The sequence below is a fragment of the Petromyzon marinus genome, chromosome 31 (assembly GCF_048934315.1).
Source record: "Petromyzon marinus isolate PM22_M1 ecotype Great Lakes invasive population chromosome 31, UKy_Petmar_22M1.pri1.0, whole genome shotgun sequence".
Taxonomy (NCBI): Eukaryota; Metazoa; Chordata; class Hyperoartia; order Petromyzontiformes; family Petromyzontidae; genus Petromyzon; species Petromyzon marinus.
In genome coordinates, this window is record NC_133697.1 from 3,465,079 (window position 1) to 3,482,638 (window position 17,560).

At 56.8% G+C, this 17,560-nt stretch overlaps 1 protein-coding gene across 5 annotated transcripts in view; it reads right to left on the bottom strand.

Moving 5' to 3' along the window:
- The window catches only part of LOC116947660 (cullin-9-like), a 36,533-nt gene extending 19,363 nt beyond the window's left edge, over window positions 1–17,170 (bottom strand). For 2 of the 5 annotated variants that reach the window (XM_032963637.2, XM_032963641.2), the window contains exons 1-23: window positions 16,637–16,988; window positions 15,194–15,556; window positions 13,255–13,552; window positions 12,519–12,673; window positions 12,140–12,388; window positions 11,658–12,035; window positions 10,686–10,899; window positions 9,904–10,118; window positions 8,550–9,461; window positions 7,158–7,390; window positions 6,647–6,837; window positions 5,483–5,732; window positions 4,304–4,400; window positions 3,918–4,145; window positions 2,851–2,941; window positions 2,469–2,640; window positions 2,245–2,350; window positions 2,015–2,110; window positions 1,548–1,723; window positions 898–1,040; window positions 542–766; window positions 289–422; window positions 11–193 (exon numbers count right to left, since the gene is read on the bottom strand). In XM_032963637.2, the coding sequence (XP_032819528.2) occupies window positions 11–193; window positions 289–422; window positions 542–766; window positions 898–1,040; window positions 1,548–1,723; window positions 2,015–2,110; window positions 2,245–2,350; window positions 2,469–2,640; window positions 2,851–2,941; window positions 3,918–4,145; window positions 4,304–4,400; window positions 5,483–5,732; window positions 6,647–6,837; window positions 7,158–7,390; window positions 8,550–9,461; window positions 9,904–10,118; window positions 10,686–10,899; window positions 11,658–12,035; window positions 12,140–12,388; window positions 12,519–12,673; window positions 13,255–13,552; window positions 15,194–15,556; window positions 16,637–16,678 (5,151 nt within the window). In that variant the 5' untranslated portion in view covers window positions 16,679–16,988. Of the gene's footprint in view, window positions 1–10; window positions 194–288; window positions 423–541; window positions 767–897; window positions 1,041–1,547; window positions 1,724–2,014; window positions 2,111–2,244; window positions 2,351–2,468; window positions 2,641–2,850; window positions 2,942–3,917; window positions 4,146–4,303; window positions 4,401–5,482; window positions 5,733–6,646; window positions 6,838–7,157; window positions 7,391–8,549; window positions 9,462–9,903; window positions 10,119–10,685; window positions 10,900–11,657; window positions 12,036–12,139; window positions 12,389–12,518; window positions 12,674–13,254; window positions 13,553–15,193; window positions 15,557–16,636; window positions 16,989–17,010 lie in introns of those variants that run through there. The other 3 variants (XM_032963639.2, XM_032963638.2, XM_032963640.2) reach the window with 2 other exon arrangements.
- Between the last annotated feature and the right edge of the window lie 390 nt (window positions 17,171–17,560).

Sequence of the window (17,560 nt, forward strand, 5' to 3'; positions counted from 1 at the left end):
GAGGGAGCACCTTGACGGCGGGCAGGTGCGGCAGGTGCAGCAGGGCCGAGCGGAAGCCCTCTCGCAGAGCGAGCATGAAGGCTGCGTGGTTCCCAAACAGCTCACGCATGGCGCCACTCAGCCTCGCAAACTGCTCCTGATAGAGCTCCGCAAAATCGGCCGCGTTCCAGCTCGCGTCCAGAAACGTCGACACCTGCACCCATGCCCACGCAGGTCCCATTAGCGTGGGGGGCGGGGGGGGGGATACGTGAACCGGCCTCGCCGCGCCAGTGCCGTGCGTGCCCATGCCTGCTGCTGCACCACCCCGGCCCAGCAAGACGCCAACTGCGCGATGGCGCTGGGTTTCCGCGGGGCCTTCTCCTCCTGTCCTCCCTCCGGTGGGCTGCTACCGTTGCGCTCCTTGCCCTTGCTCGTCTTCAGGTCTGCAGAGAGAGGCAAACTGTTGCACGAGCCTGCCCAGGGTGGGGCCATGGGCCCGGCCCCCCGGCCCCGCCCGTCCCGCCGGTAAGCAGTGTAGCGGCGCACCGTTTGGAGCGTATACCGGGTTTGCAGGGTGGCCGGATGGTGCCCTCCGTGGCGGCAGGGCTGGTGTCCACGTGCACCAGCAGGCGGCACAGTCGGCGCGCTCGCGATGCGAACACCAGCGACTTCCCGCGCTGGCCCCGCCGGGGGACTCCTCCGCCCGTCGCCTCCCCCACGCCAGCTCCGCGGCCTCCGCCCGCGCCCAGGTACTCCACAAGTAGCCAGGCGAACGGGCTGCTCTCATCTGCACGCGCCCCACACGCACGCAGCGCACAGTGAGTCACCCTTGAAAAAGAGTTATTGGCTCAGATAATACAATTTAGATTATGGCGCTCGTCAGCCGGTGTGCGTGTGCGCGCAGGAAAGTACACGCACCCCCTTTGTTGACGGTGCTGATGTTGCTGATGATGGGCGTCGCAAGGGCTTCCCAGCATGTCTGCCCCAGGGCCCGCGCCGCCTCCAAGTCTGGCAGAAACCGCTCGGCAAACTGCTGCTCGTGACGCAACACCGCGCTCATCCTGCAGGCCCGCATGAGCGCCGCACGACAATGACATCAACAAATAGGACGAAGCTGCCGTTTCGTGCCACTGTAGCCACTCCACCTCCTCGTAAATCAAATTATTTAGTGACGCTGCTGCTTTGGCAGTGGTGAAAAGCACAAATAGCAGCAAAACTCAACACATTCATCAATAGCACAGTGGCCTTATAAGGGAAACGGTGTATGATAGCTGACGCGTCGCCTATTATAGCCCATTGTGTTCTGAAGGACCATTGCCCGAAATGTTACCCCGTTACAGAGGTGACGTTTCAGGCCACATAAGCAAATAAAAACTGGGCACCAGGCAATCATGTCCTCCAACAACCACCAAAACAAACTTATTTAGTAAAGCGAGTCTGACATGGACTAATCTATCTTACAACAGTCGCGCGGTTTTAGAAAAATGGCCCCCTGTCTTCCTGGGCTGGACTGAAGGTGAATGCTGCCCGCCGTGCGAGCGCGAGGAACGGTGCCGCCACAAACGCACTTGCTGTAGAGCTGCAGCACGTGCGTGCGGTCGTGGCCCAGCGCCTGCGTCCACGTGTGGGCCTTCACCGTGTAGAAGAGGCAGGTGCGGCGACACAGCTGCTCGCGGAACACGGGCCAGAACGTGGGCTTGGGGCCCAGGATCTCGAACCCATGCACACGCGTGTCTATCCCTCCCTGTGCACACGGGAACGGCGTCACCAACAGGAAGACGGAGATCGCCCGTGGAGCCGTGACCGGTGGCTCCCATCCTGTGCCCCCCCCAGTCCACCGGTGACCTCCCCCACCCCATGTGAATCATGGGGGTGACTTACCCATACCTCACCACGCTGGTCAGCACGGGTTGGTAAAGGCGGGTTGGTAAGGGCTGGAGCATAGTTGTGGGTACACCGTGTCGCACAGCAGTGTAGCCTCAAATCCAATAACATCACGCACCATGCCACGCAAGGCCTCCGCGGCGTGTGGTACCTGCTGGCAGCGCCGTATGCGGATCTGCACAATGGGCCAGTAGCGCGTGGCGTTCTCCAGCAGCAGCACCCGGCTGGCCGACGACGGCACGTTTACCTGCCACACAAACGCACAGCGGACGGGAGACGGCCGTGCGTGAGTGGCGGCGTTGCGCGAGCACGCCGTCGGGAACCCTTGCGGGCACGCCGTCCCCCCCCGCCCCCCCCGTATGCGTTGTGCGCCACCCTCACCGCGTTGAGCTCGGTGCTCACGTCCGTGGGGTCCTCGCCCCCAAGCACCACGAGCCGTGCCGGCATGTAGCTCGAGTCCTCGCTCGCCACCAGCACGCTCAGCTGCCTGCGCGCCACGGTAAGGGGGTCCCCCCCCGCGTGTCACTCCGAGGCACGCGCCGCACGCGCGAACGGCCGGGTGGGTGGGTGGGTGCCGGGTGCGTGACGCTCGCTGCCCCGCGTACCGGATCACGACGCCCTTGTGCATGAAGATGTTGATGTAGTGCGAGCCCGTGCTGCCGTTGGACTCCCAGTAGGTCTTGGCGTTGCCGTCTGTCAGACGGGCGGCCCGCGCTTGATTGGAGGACACCTCCACCTTCTCCCAGCACTTGTCCTCCTTCATCTCCACCTTAGAGCCTGCACGCCGCACAGCATGGGTGCTCAGCGGGCGCTGGGCCGCCACACGGCGTTCATCGGTGCAGCGAGCGTAGGGTGGGGTGGAACGCTCAGGAGTGGGGAAGAGCGACCGGAAGTGGGATGGAGGGGAGGGGAAGGAGCGATCTGGAGTGGGGGGAAGGCGACTGGGAGTGTGGGGTGGAGCAACCGGGAGGGAGCGTTCCGGGTTACCCTGGCAGAGGTTGCGGAGGAAGACGTTGAAGAAGGGGATGTGGATTGGCGCGTGGGTGCGCCGCGATTCCTCAATCTGGCCCAGCACCATCTGAGGAGTGGGAAATGAACTGGGTATGAGCGCAGTCCACCGCATGACCAAACACAGCTGCTCGTAGGAACGCGGCAGAGTGTCTCAACGGGACCAGGTGGATGAGGAACCGTTCACATGCTGTGCGGGATGCGCTGCGGGCCACTTCTGCAGACAACTGCTTTCTTATCAACCTTTTACCATTCCGATGACGTACGTGTACGGCATCAGTTTTTCTTCTGTATGTCATCGGAACGGAGCCTTTCCAATGACGTACGGTATCAGGAAGAAAAACTAAAAGAAAATAACTTTATCGGTACCGAGGCTCCCACAAGGCCATGCGGGAGGGCGTGGCACCGCTCGGCGCCAGTTATCCTATTGTGTGTAGTTATGTCACTACAGTTCTCTGCGGTGAATACAATGTCTTTAAAAACAGTGGCGCTACGGCCCCTCTAAATAACATGAGCGCTAACCGCTTGCATGGCCAGAGATTCAGCGGTGAACGAGACACCCACCCTGCAACTTTCGGTCACCTCGGGAAAGGGTTCAACATCGTTGCTCTGCACAGGCCCACACGTCGAACAGCGAGCACCGAACAGCACTCCCAAAGTTTTAATTGGACAAGAGTTAACAATTACATTTAATGCAGCAAGGTTATGATTATTATTACAAGAAATCTTGCAAAGTGATGACGTCAGGGATTTTCAAAGAGGAGTAGTGTGGGGGGAAGAAGCAGAAAGAGATGTGGTTTGAGTGAGTGGGTGAGTAAATATGGAAGTGTATAATTAGGAGCGTGTGGGTGAGTTGAGCGGGTCAGTGTGTCGTTGTGATCAGCAGTGCGGAGGCTGAACGCGGTGTGGATGTGACGAAACATCCAGCGTCCGGTAGACTTCAACATGGGACTCAATAAGCGACGTTCACAGGAGCAGCGACCACAGCAGTGGCTGGAGGCGACCGGGCTGGAGGCGAGTGTCGCACGCGGGTGTAGGCGCGTGACCTGTATGCAGCCGGCAAGGATGCTGGTGGTGAGGCGGCGGTAGAGGCCGGCGTGCTTCTCGCAGTCGGCGACGAGGTCGCGCAGCTCGCCCGCCAGCCGCAGGCTCAGACCGTGCCGTTCGAGCGAGCGGCCGATGGCCTCGCGCAGCCCCAGCTGGCACATGACAATCGCATTGTCCTTGTTGTCCACCGCCAGGCGGTGGAGCAGAGTGATGAACTCCTGCTGTACCTGCGCCCGGCACGCGCGATCACCGACGCAAAGCTATAGACTTCTCATGCGCATGCAAGCACGCGTGCGTGAACGTGCGCGTGAGCGTGTGCGCGCACGAACGTGTGTTGGCGTGCGTGTGAACGTGTTGGCGCTCGTGCGTGAGCGTGTGCGCGTGCCTCCTTGTCGCCGATGTGTGTGTTCATGGGAGCGAGGCTCGTCTCCACAAACTCGTGCCACGGAAGAGAGTCGCGCTCCACGAGGCGGCTCAGGATCCTAGCGGACCACACAGCACAGCACAGTGAACCCCCCCCACTCCATAACACCGCACACCACCACACCACATAGCACTACACCACATCACACCACACAACATAGCACTACACCACATCACACCACAGCACATAGCACTACACTGCACACCACCGCACCACATAGCACTACACCACATCACACCACACCACATAGCACTACACCACATCACAGCACACCACATTTTTATAGTCCACCTAAGGTGGCAATACTTACAAGGTCAATGAGAGTGAATTATTTATTTGATAACCCCACTGGTTTCTCACATCTATCCCACAATTCACTGGTACTGGCCACATAAAGAGATTGGAAGCGCTAACGCTGTGGCTCCTCAGTGATAGTCACTGAAACAAAGATCCCCCCTTTTCACATTCTGGGTCCACTTGGCCACAAACCACCGAGAGCTGGCAGCTGTTAGGGGTGGCATGGCGCATGCCAAACCGGTGGGGCCAGAAATAGACATGGCCAGATACCAACTTCAAATGTTGCACATAAAATGTCAAGTTCATTGTGGTTTAACAGGTGAGAACTCAAGAGACTATGAGAGAAGCTCATTTATAGGAGTGACCTGGGGCGTGAAAATGACAAAATTAATTATATAAACAATGAACCAAACAGAAATAAAAGCAAAAACTGGCTACATAACAAATGACGATGTTTTAGATTTCAGGATTGTGGTGCAGTGTGAATCATTGAGACAAGAAAAACATTCCTCTATAACCTTCACAGACTGCTCGGGAAAGTGCTGGAAGCGAGCGCCTATGAAGGCCAGCACAGCATACGAGGGGATGGCTGGCCAGCACAACACCTGGCCGCCTTTGTCTCCAGACTGTCAATGTTTACACATCACACAGAGTACTCATTTCAGGCTTAGTCGACCTAGGAGAGGCCCAAGACTAGTTCATATAATCGCCACCGGTGTTCACCGTGAGCGGGAATTGAACTGGGGTCGCCAGGTTCGTAGCGCAGCGCGCTAAGCACTACACTACCACTCCGAGCACAACACCCCCACACACACACACAGACATCCTCACTCCCACACCCACCGCAGCACGGCGAGCTGCAACTCCTTGTCGGAGCGCAGGGCGTTCATCTGTGCGAGGATGTTGCGGAATGCGTCGGGCTCGCCCAGGGCAGCCATGACGGCTGCGAGCTGCGTGTCGTTGGGTGACCTCGGGGTCTCGCCCGACAGCCAGCCGTCCAGCACCAGCAGGCTGTTGCGGCACAGCTCGCTGCTCCGCAGCTGCATTGGCAGCTGCAACCGATGCAGCTTGGTCACCAACTCCGACGCCACGTCTGCATGAGCCACATGACCGAACACACGCAAAGACAAAGATCCCTCATATAGCCTTAAACTGTAGGAGCATGTGCTGTCAGCAGACACCCATGAAGGCCGAAATGGCACACGAGGTGGGTGGCCAACACCCCGCCCGGCCACCTTTGTCTCCCTAGCGGGCATGTTAACAAAGGTACTCATTTGAGGCCGAGTCAATATAGGGGAGGCCCAGGACCGGTTTAAATAATCATCAATGGTGTTGCCTGAGCGGGAATCGTACTCGGGTCACCGGGTTCGTAGCGCAGTGTGCTAACCACTACGCTACCGCTCCTCATGGCACACAAAGACAAACACGCATACACACACGCATGCACACACGCGAGCACACACACACATGCACACACATGTACGTGTACACACATCCATACACAAGCGGGATTGTAGAAAAACATTTTACAGTTTGACATGCAGGCTTTGGTGAAATCGCCCGATGATGCTGGATGAAATTACCAGCGAAACGTCGTACTCAAATTTGTGATTGTTGTGGATTTACTCACCGGTGGGCTAAAGTATTCATTAAATGGCACATTTTGTTGACGTGACAAACCTTAATAATTGGCTGTCTCGGGTGGTTGCGAGTTAACGACACATTTATACTTATGCGATCTTATGAATATTGTTTTTACACAGTTGCTGAGCAGTGACCCAATGGCCCGAAAATGTCAAGAGGTCGGCAATTAAACAGCACCACCAAAGTTGTAATTGGCAAGAGTTAATGAGGTTCCTGAATCGAGCAGGATTGCTTCTCGAAGAGCTTGGGGAAGAGATGCTGAGAGGGCACTTCTCTGCGTGGAGTGAGTTTGTGCGTTCTCCCCATGTCGTGCGTGGATTTCCTCCGGCTTCTCCGGTTCCAACGGTGGGTGTGGTCACTCACCCCCTCCGACGGCCATGTACAGGCCCAGCATCTCCAGGAAGCGGCCCCACTGGTCGATGGACAGCGCCTTCTTTTTGCAGCCGACGAGCAGTCGCGACATGCCACAGTGCCCCAGGTGTTTAGCGACGCCCTGGTGAACCTCGCTGAGGCCCAACACCAGCTGCAGCGCCTCGCTCGCCGCGCTGTTATTCCTGCGCAAGCGCACCCAAAGAAAATCATCGTACTGCTACTCTCACAACTACTCGCAGGGGGTCCACACACTCACACGTTGGGTCACTCACTCACGCACGCACGCGTGGTAATTCACTCACAAGGAGCTACTCAATCACACGAGGACCCAAAGAGAAATGAATCTCACTCACACCTAACTCACTCACTCAACCACATGTGATCACTCACTTGCCCTGTGCCATTCACTCACCTACAGTGCCCACTCACTCACCCACACAGGGTCACTCACTCACCCACTCACTCTCTCACACGGTGCCACCCACTCGCATCCCTTACTGACCCTGATGAGGACATGATCTTCTCGAGGCCCTCCACGATGGCGGCAAGGGGGCTGTCCATGGGGTCGGACGTGGCCAGGCTGAACAGGGCCTCGCGTGCGGCCGTCCAGTCCGACTCACTTCCCCTCCGGCTCCCCGCCGACCCATTAGCCGCTGCCTTGACCACCCCGCGACCCCCGATATTGTCCTGAGTCAAGGGTTCGGGCAGCTCCACACCGAGCACGAGATGCAGGCACTGTAGGGGGAGTGACACAGGAGGAAACAGCATCTCATCAGCCACGGGCGTGGCATCAAGAAGCCAACACCCAGCAAATGGCACCATACACTCCCCAGCACTTTCACGTGGACCAAGAGTTGAAGTTGTCTGTGAGGATTGTTCAGCAGTCTCAGAATCGGAAGTTTGTTTCCCAAGTAAAGCCCATTAAGCTAAGAAGCTATTTCAAGGGTAACTCGTCGGCAGACATCAAAACTCACCGGCAAGCGAGCGCATCGCTAAACGCTTGTACACTAGACAATTGTATTTGTTTGGCTGTGTCGCATGGAGGAGTTTTATGAGAGATCATTACGTAACTTATCAATAGCAACGACAGTCACGAGAATTTCCGGGCTCAATTATCCGAGAATAAGTAACACATTGGGCAAATAATGTGCCTCCTTCCCACCTCTGTACCTCCACGTACAAAATGAGTGTACGTTATTACACAACGTACCAGCTCTGCTGAAGGGACACTGAACGTTGAGAAACTGGTTCAGAGTTTGAATCCGTTAGACCAATGCTGCTGCCGTGTGGTTGATGGGATGTGTAAAAAATACTTCAGTTTTTTTTTACGTGCAGGGACTGATGTGGGGAGGAGATTGTCTACTAATTTCTTCCGTCAATTATCTAGGTTAATGGGAGCAGGGGTAACACAGAAAAAGCAAGATGACGGATATTACAAAACATATGTTAACTAGGCTCTAACGATGTGTTTATTTGCGTACATATAATGGGGGTGATGATGTAGAGCGTGTCGTCTATTTTCATTGTTTCCCAAAGCAGTGGGGGTGACTTGCCGACAAGTCGCGGTCAGATGGGCATCGATTCACCGACTCTCGATGAGTGGGGAGCAGCTCATAAGCAAACCAGCTCCCGAGTAAAAATACTTTATGATTTTCACAAGTACAGATGTTCCGCAACCCGGATAATGTATTCAAGTGTAATCGAGTGGTTTTCAGAGTTCTATATAATTCCAGAGTCACAAAATGTGGTCCCAGCTTTGGTTACATAGAGGCCAATACAATTGCTTCTGCCAATTTGCGAGAGAAGCACGCACAGAGGGCCACAGAGGATAACGTCCCGAGTGTTAAACATAAACGTTGACGGATTACTCGACGGCTCTCGCACGCCTACTCACGGTGAACGCGAGGTGCAGGATGGGCAGCGTGTCGGCGTGCGTGCTCATGCACGCCAGCAGCGCCGCCACTCCTCCCTCCTCCACGAACGCTGGGCAGCACTTCGGCCGCACCAGCACGGCACGCACCACACGCAGGGCCCAGTAAACGGGGCTCACGTCCTCGACCGTCAACTCCAATTCCCGCACCAGCGCCTGCATTAGCGGCTTGAGGCCCTCGGTCCCCGGCGGCGTGCGGGGGCGTTGCCGGCCCTCTTTGTTCGACCGCTGCTCTTCGCCGTCGCTGCCGGCCCTGTCTTCAGTGGCGGCAGCGGGAGCCTGCGTGCGCTCCTCCAGCACGGCGACCGCCGTCTGCAGGGCGGCCACCTTGAGCGCACGGTCGCTGGGCGCCCGGCTCGTCAGCTTCCAGGCCGCGAGCGCGCGCAGCACGCGTGCCGCCCATGTCGAGCCACCTTCGCCCGACGGCGCCTTGCGGAACGCCTCAAACTCGCGAAGCCTCTCCTGCACCCCCTCCGGATCGGAAACCGCGTCGACGGCTCCCGCACCCCCCGCGTCGATCCTGACGAGGGCCGGGGAGCCCGGCGAAGACGAGGAGGCGTTGTTGGCCTCCTCTTCCTTCTTGGGTTTCTTAGACAAGGACGACGATGACAGCGAAGATGACGACGACGGCTGCTGGAGGGAGGATGCGGGCTCGATCTTGCATGCGTCGCCGTGGCCGAAGATGGTTGTGATTTGCCGAGAAGTCGCCACACGTTGCAGATCGTCGAGCTCGGAAGAAAATCTGCGGTAGAGGCTGGAACTCCGCAGGTCCTGGCGGAAGGGCGGCTCGGCCTGCAGTAGGTGGCGCAGCAGGCGCAGCGCCAGCTCGGGGTCAACCGAGAGACCTGCCAGCGAGGCGTCATCCATACTGAACACCTGCAGGTGGCAGAGTGTGCACATGAACGTCAGGAGGAATGCTGGCATTTTCACATCACCACCCTCACCAAAGTGGCCTCTATCATGACCCAGGGTAGCCTAAACGAGTCTTAAGGATTCTTTCTCAGCATCATTACTACATTTTCGGAGTAGAGGGAGACGATTGCTATTATTTTCCAATCAAATAGTTTGTGAGTAATTTTACTCTTCTTTGAACGATGTCGCCTTGATCTTTAATGTGCACTGGGCGCGATTATTTATTACACAACCGCCGTGCAAACCATAGCGGCCTGCCCAATTCAAATCGCGAACCTTTGCAAAAAGTGGCAAATGTGCAGGCGATGTCACCGCCCCGCTTCATAGCCTAGGCACATTACGGCAGATGGCGCAGAGTAACCGCGATGTAGTGTGGAGGGGGGGGGGGGCAACGGGGGTCACTGACGGGAAGCCCTGTGGCATCCCGGATGATGTCGCAGGCCTTGTCCTGCTGCCCGCCCTCGAGTTTGCGCAGGAAGAAGTGCAGCTCCCACCAGTGCGTGCGGCCCAACGAGGACCCTTCCTCGGGCCCGTCCCGGCGCTCCGACCCACCCGAGGCCTCCCACAGGTATGGAAACGCGTATAACCCCGCGAGCGGGCGGCCTGGCATCTTTGCGGGCTCTGTGGAAGAGGGGCACGCCAGAACCACCCGCAGCCTCCGTCACACACTGCACACTGCAGCGACTAAGATTTGTCATTAATATTGATAAGCACTGACGACTCAATGTAAACGTGTCCAGAGCTCTGACCTCTGAGCCACTGCCCACTACTGGAGCAACAGTTTTGATGTAGCACTGCGATTGGCATTAACGCTATTATTTATTTATTTTCTGCTTGTTTACTCAGGAAAACCTCACCGAGACACACGGCTTTATCAAGGAGGGCCCTGTTCAGTTTTCGCAGTCAGCGTGGCTATGAGTAACTTGTATATCTTTTCAGCATTCAGATGTTTTGGCCAATATCAGTTACACTGTATGTATTTTCTTAGCTGCACAGAAGAACCCAGAGAACTCGGAGCAAACCCATGCTAAACAGACGGGGAAACACACAAACTGCACACAGAAAGGGACCCCAAGCTGTGAATCGAACCAGGAGGTCCTTCTTGTTGCGAGGGACGAGTGTTACCAATGCATCGCCCTGCTGCCCAAATTGCTGTGAATTACCTTAATTTTAATGTGCATGTCTCACCCGAGCTGGGTGTGGCGAGTGGGGGGCTTGGGAAGAGGTTCTGGGTCGGAGTCGGGGTCGGGGTCGGGGTCGGGATGGTCGCGTTCCGTGGGGCCACCGCCGCTGCCACCTGGGCGGTGGGGGCGGTGCCACACTCTGTGGGGCTCTCATCGGGCATGATAGCCACCATGTTCCAGTTCACCCAGTACGTGGCCTGCATCGAGTCCCAGTACACCTGTGTGCCAGGTGAAGGGGTGTGTGTGGACGGGGCGGTGGGATAGTGAGCAACATTTGCCAACACACGGGAATGAAACCCAACTTCGAAAGCATTGAGCACGGAACACGACGTGGATTTGAACGGCATATAAATACGGCCGAATTTTGTTTTGTGTTGAGTTTGTTGTCCTTTCCCTGCACCACCGATTAGCACGGTTGGCTATGTACGGTGTTTGAAATAAATTCAACATACATACAAACAAGAAGCTCATGATAAAGGATTTTTAGTAAGATCGCGTAAGCATTAATGTATCGTAACCCTCCACCACCCTACACACCGGTGGGCTGAAGCCGCAACTAATTGGCGTGTTTTGTTTAAGTGACAAACCTTACTAGTGGTGTCAGGTGGTAGATGGTTACGATATACTTACGCGATCTAACCCAAAAACTTTTATTATGAATAAAATTGGTCGCGAAAGCCTACGTGTTAAACAATAAGCTGTTAATAAACATTGCGCATTTTATCCCATAGTAAGAGGCAGGCGGTTAATGGCGGAGGAAAAAAGGAATGTCTTGAGCCTTCAGCTGCACAGATGGATGGAGGAGGGGAGTTCCAGACCATGGGGACAGCAAAGGAGAACAAATACCAACGGCACGGCTAGCATTTAGAGTATGGCTCTATTACTTTGAGCAATTATCCGATAGCGTTAGTAGCTACAACAGCCAAGCACTGGCCATTTTAGCCTTCGCCGATGGTCGGACGATGGCGCCGCTCACCTGCACGGGCGGGTAGCCCTTGTTGACGCATCGCACCTCTCCCTTGTCGCCGGCCGATACCATCTCATAGTCCTCCAGCATGAGCACGCGCATCCCCACGCGGAGCTGCGCCTGCACAGACTCGCCGTAATCCGCGGGTCTCGGAAAGTCGCCCGGCTGTCGCAGCGCCAGCTTTGCCTGCTTGGCGGCGCTGCCGTTAGCGGTGGCGGTGGCGGTGGCGCTGCCGTCGCCGGCCAAGCCAGAGCCACCGACACGGGGGACCGGGACAAAGGAGCTGAGGGTTCCGATAGACGCGCCACTGGAATCCGGAGGAGTGGTGGCCGGTGCGGAAACATTGCTGTCCACCGAGGCCTGGAATATAGAATGCCGGCTTGGAGTCTGTAGGAGGGGAGATGGAACAAGTGCGTCAATGTCATCAAGAGCCACCGGGCATGCAAAACCGATACGAGCAGCACAGCCGAGTGGAGAAAAGGAAAAGATACCGCAATGGGAGCGACGGTGCCGTGGTGCTGGTTCTCAGGTTCTTGGCGGTCCCAGCCCAAAATGCGTGCCAGCTCCGTTATGAGATTAGCCATCGCCATACAGAAGTCAAACTCGCGGTGCAGTCGGCTGGACTCATTTGGGCCCCCTCCCGGCCCCACCCCAGCTCCATCCGTGTTGCTGAGAGCGTCGGCCAGCGACGTCACGCACAGGTAGCGCTTCACCAGCGAGAACAGCAAACGCCCTGGAATCTGCGCTCGTGTGCACCAACAAATTCACGGTCACACACGGTGCCATCTCCTGGAGACGCATCGCACGACACAACGGGCCCGGGGTGGCGTGCACAAAACACGTATGCTCGCGCCAATCTGCTCATTTCACCTGAGGAAGGTGGATGCCTTCGAAGCTCATGCCGTGCTCCTCGGAAGAGGTTGTCTCGGCAAACAGCTCCAGCAGCGTGAAGCGGTTGTCGAAGTCCATGCGCTGCTCGATGCCATCCTGTTGGCTCAGCGAGAGCAGCACGTACGCCCGGCTGCCTGCGCCAACAGACCCATCAACCGCGTGGTGTTTTATTTTTAGGTTTATTTTGACGCAGCTCGGATTTCCTTTCTCCAGGAAATTCTATTCTGTGACCCTCATGTACCGGCCAGGTGGCTCGGCGGTAGAACGAGCGGCTCGCCATCAGAAAGCTGCGAGTTCCAATCTGGTTGGGGGGGGGGTTGACTCAGGTTATCATCTCTCTAGGGCTGAAGACACGAGTACCACATTGTAGGGAAGTCAACAGTGGTTGTCCTCTGGACAGACTCGCCCTCAACAAAGGAACGTGCAAATTCCACGACTGGCTCAGGACTGTAAACGGATGACGATCACCAATGCCTCAATCCTCATTTGAGCAGGAAACCACTTCATCTACTTTCCTCAAATCTCTATCCATTACATCCTTCCATGTCACCCTAAGCCTCCCTCTATTCCTGCCCTGCACCGGTGGCATCTCCATACCCCTTTTAATAGTTCGATTTTCTTATCGGCTTGGCATGGGCAAAATCCACCGGGGGCCACACGGACGTACAAACCACACAAGGGCTCGTGTGCGGCCTGTGCAAGTGGCCGAGCGTACCTGCGTCGTGTGATGCGAGAGCGCGCAACATTCTGCCGGCGCTGCGACGAGTCTGGATTTCTTTGTTGCACAACAGCTCCATGAGCAGGTCTAGGGCGCCGGCCTCCTTGAAGACGGGCGCCAGCGGCCCGATGCTGGCGTAGGCGCTCAGCACGTGGATGATGTGCGAGATGTTGCGTGTGGCTTCGGGGCCCAAGGCCCTCTCCACCTGCCGCCGTGCGCGGCTGACCAGCTGGATGACGTCGCTGCGCATCGAAGAGAACTCCCGCTCCTCCAGGTCACTGTCGGCATCAACGCTCTGCAGATGGAGACACCATAATCATCATCACTGCCACTGCAACAGCTCCAGCACACCTCCGCCACCCTCTATCGAGCACGCCAACATCCCCTCTGGAGGCGCACAACCACTATTGATAATAATCCTAACAATAAATATCGCATTTCGATGGCACTACTTAAATACTTCAGCAACTAAGTGGCAGCTGTCGACCGTGTAGCAAAGGCATTTGGTAGAGCCCGATTATTACCAGTAGGGGGCGATGATTGGTATGGGTTATGCTCATCAAGTAATTTGCAATGTAATTATGAGATTTAGACAAATTTTGGCCTTACATAAGTACATAGAGCAATGTGTATACATCAGGACTGGAAGAGAAAAAAAGGCGGCCGTTTATGGTGCTGGCCACCCACCCCCTCACGTGCCGTGCCAGCTTTTATAGGTTCTCGCTAACGGCGCTTGATCCAACGGTCTGTTAAGGCTATACGGAGGATCTTTGTCCCAGGTATCTTCAGCCGAGTCAGGTGCAGTCGACCCAGTAGAAAAAACAGGTGAGGTGCAGGGTCTGCCTTGACGGTAGGCCTCACTTTGCCGACACTCTAAGAAAACGACAACCGCTGCTCATTGAGCGGTGCTGCTGGTGTCAGCTGAGTGGGATGTCGGGGTCATGGAAAACAACCTCTACCAATGTGACTGGGCTCAAGTATGAACGAGCAAACGCGAGTGAATGAGCGAATGGTGGTGTGTACAAATATCAGCAATGGGGAGACAAAGGTGGCCGGGCGTGGTGATGGCAATCTACCCCATAATGTGCCATGCCAGCTAAGAACAATTTCTCAAAGGCGAAACGGGGGATCTTTACTTTTGTTGGTGGTTTGAGTGTTGGTGCTGTTTTTTGGTATTGTGAGTTTTGGTGGTGCGAGTGGGGTGGTGTTGGTGGTGTTTCAAGTTTATTTCGTTTAATCAGGTGAGAACTCAATAGAGCAGCAGAATTATTTGCAAGAGTGACATGTCTGCCAATATGGGGCGATGACTTCTGCTTTGTGTATACGCCGACACAACATGGCCTACTCTTCTTCACTGGATCTTTAATGTCCAGACGCCCGTCGTAATTATGGTTAATAAACACACACTATTAAGCAGGGCGGCCTGTTGAATGGAACCGGAGAACCTCTGCAACAAGCAGCGAACGCGCTACCGCTTGGCCACGTCGCCAAGATGTCCAAACCTGCGGCTCTACCAAGAGACATCCATCACAGCTCTTCAGGCCTCACCTCAGCCACTCGACAAATCCGTGCACTAAGTGCTGGAAGGCAGCAGCAGTGCAAGCCCATCGTGCCAGGCTCAGAATATTTTCGATTAGAGTGCAATGGTTTTCCGGCCAGCCAGTCATGTCACACAGGGATTTCGGAAACCCCTTCCCCGATTTCCCTTGCACGACATTCAGTTGGTGGAGCACAGAGATACATTTCAGCAAAGTCTGTTTGGGTTGGTGACCCGGAAAATATTTCTACACGTGACGCACCGCATCCCGTATACCTCTCGCGACTCGCTATGGCTGTGGCTACGACTAGTCGCGTGCCACCTACGCCAGTCGAACAATACCCGGAAACATCAAGCGAGAAGTGACGCCCTGGGTGGAGAGTAATGCGGGGTTCCTACCAAGCTCTGCTGGAGGAGATGGGTGCCACCGCGTTCACTTCCTTCGGGTTTGTGCTTGCGCAAGAGAGCACCACAACACGCGCGCACGTCCTCCTCGCTCATCCACATGAGAATGTTCTCGGCCTTGCCGGCGGCGTCGCCGGTCGAGCTCCAGGCGGTGGCGGCGACCGGCCCTGCCGCGGGTGACCCCCCAGCGCTGCCGCCCGCCTCTTCCGCCGTGGAGACCGTCCAGCGGATGAGGTAGTCGGGGCCGCCTTCCAGTGTGCGGCGCTGGCGCAGCAGCTCGGCAGGCCATGCCTGCACCCCGCGGGCCAACTGCACCACCAACTTGCCTTGACTCCTCTCCGCCATAACTGCATCCACCTGACCCGGCCACGCACCAGTGGTCACGGCACACACATTCCTGTGGCAAGCATTGGCCTCACCCAACACAACCTAGTCCAGCAGCGCGCTCAGAGCTTACACACGGTCAACTTGACACGCTTACACCCAGCACAATATAGTATTTATTACACGTAGTACTCTCATACCCAGCACCCACACCAGAACACCAGTACCCAGCATCTCAGCTAGTACCCCAGCACAGGAACACATGATACCCGAGCAGCTAGCTAGCTAACACTAGCACCCAGTCAATAACGAATGGTACCTTCACACCCTGCACCCACACCAGAACCCAACAATAACGCTCCAGTTAGTCTGTCATCCAGCACCTTCATCGGAACCCTAGAACCCACGACTATCACACCCAACGCTGACATTAAAACCTCACTCGCTGGTAGACTGGAGCGGCACATGACTAGCAGCCACAGCAATAACAAAAAGGTTTATAGCACACTATGTGGTGTGCCGTGTATGTAAATATGTTCTTGGCCGCTGATAGACTTAAAATAGCCGGCACGTGATTTAGTAACAACCACAGCCATAACGAGATGTATACTGCATTTCATTTGCCGGGGGAAGCAATATCTTTCGCACCTGATTAACACACAAATGAGCCAACGCGCTCGACCACAGCACCCGGCACCCCGGGCTCAAACCTCACCCAAGAGCTGCGAGGCCTCGGGGCCCCGAGCCAGGCCCTCAGCTCTCGTAAGTACAAAGAAGACGGCGGGAAGAGTGGGGAGGGGGGCCCGACACCTCTATTAATGAGGGTACCAGGGGGGTCTCGGGGTGGAGGGGGTTCTGGTTCAAACCCCTCTCCCAGTCAATAACGTGACCAAACAGCAGCACTGCGGTTCTTGGGCTGCAGGCGCCCGTCGAGGGCCTGCCCATCCGGGGAGGCCCAGCCACCTACAGCGCATGGGTCGATCGCCACGGACTACTCTATACACGGTCACATCCTTCGGGCCCCCCCCCCCCCACGGTCTAACCACATGAATATGGCCCATAGCCCACACGGAACCCGAGCCCAACCGCGTACGGAAGGGCCCTAACACTTACCTGGCAAACCCAGCCCTGCACAGGCGGCCTAAGCACATACATCCGGCTCACACACACACAGAAACCCGGGGCTCAATCACGAGCTGGCACGGGGCCCCAACTTCCCGAGCCGGGCCCACGCGGCCCACACAGAACGGGCCGAATACCAAGCCTGGCGCACGACGGGCGTGGGTGGGTAGGGGGGCAGCACGTAGGGGGGCACCCCGTAGGGGGGCACCCCGGGCCGCCAAATTCACTAAACCCTGCCCCCCCCCCATCACTCCTGCACACGGGGGGCCCTGGGCCGTACATGGGGGCCCTGGGCCGCACACGGGGGGCCCTGGGCCCTGACCGCCGGCCCTCCTCGCCACCCTCACCACCAAACCCCGACCCACCAGGGAGCCCTTCACCGCGACTCGCTCGGGTCCCGTCCGCACCCCTTCGGTCCCCTTCGGGCCCCGGCGCGCGCTGGGGAAGCCCCCGGGAGGAGGCGGCGGAGGCGGCGGCGGTGACGCTGCCCGATGTGGGGCCCGGCTGTGAGCAGCCACTAGGGGGGGCTATAGAGCTTCCTCACCTCGTCATAACCCCTCACACCTCCACTCCTCACACCTCCTCACCCTCCTCACACCTCCTCTCCCTCCTCACACCTCCTCACCCTCCTCACACCTCTCACACCACCTCACCTCGTCATAACCCCTCACACCTCCACTCCTCACACCTCCTCACCCTCCTCACCCAGTCATAACCCTTCACACCTCCACTCCTCACCCCTCCTCACCCCTCCTCACCCCTCCTCACACCTCCTCACCCTCTTCACCCCTCTCACACCACCTCACCTCGTCATAACCCCTCACACCTCCACTCCTCACACCTCCTCACCCTCCTCACACCTCCTCAACCTCCTCACACCTCCTCACCCTCCTCACCCCTCCTCACACCTCTCAC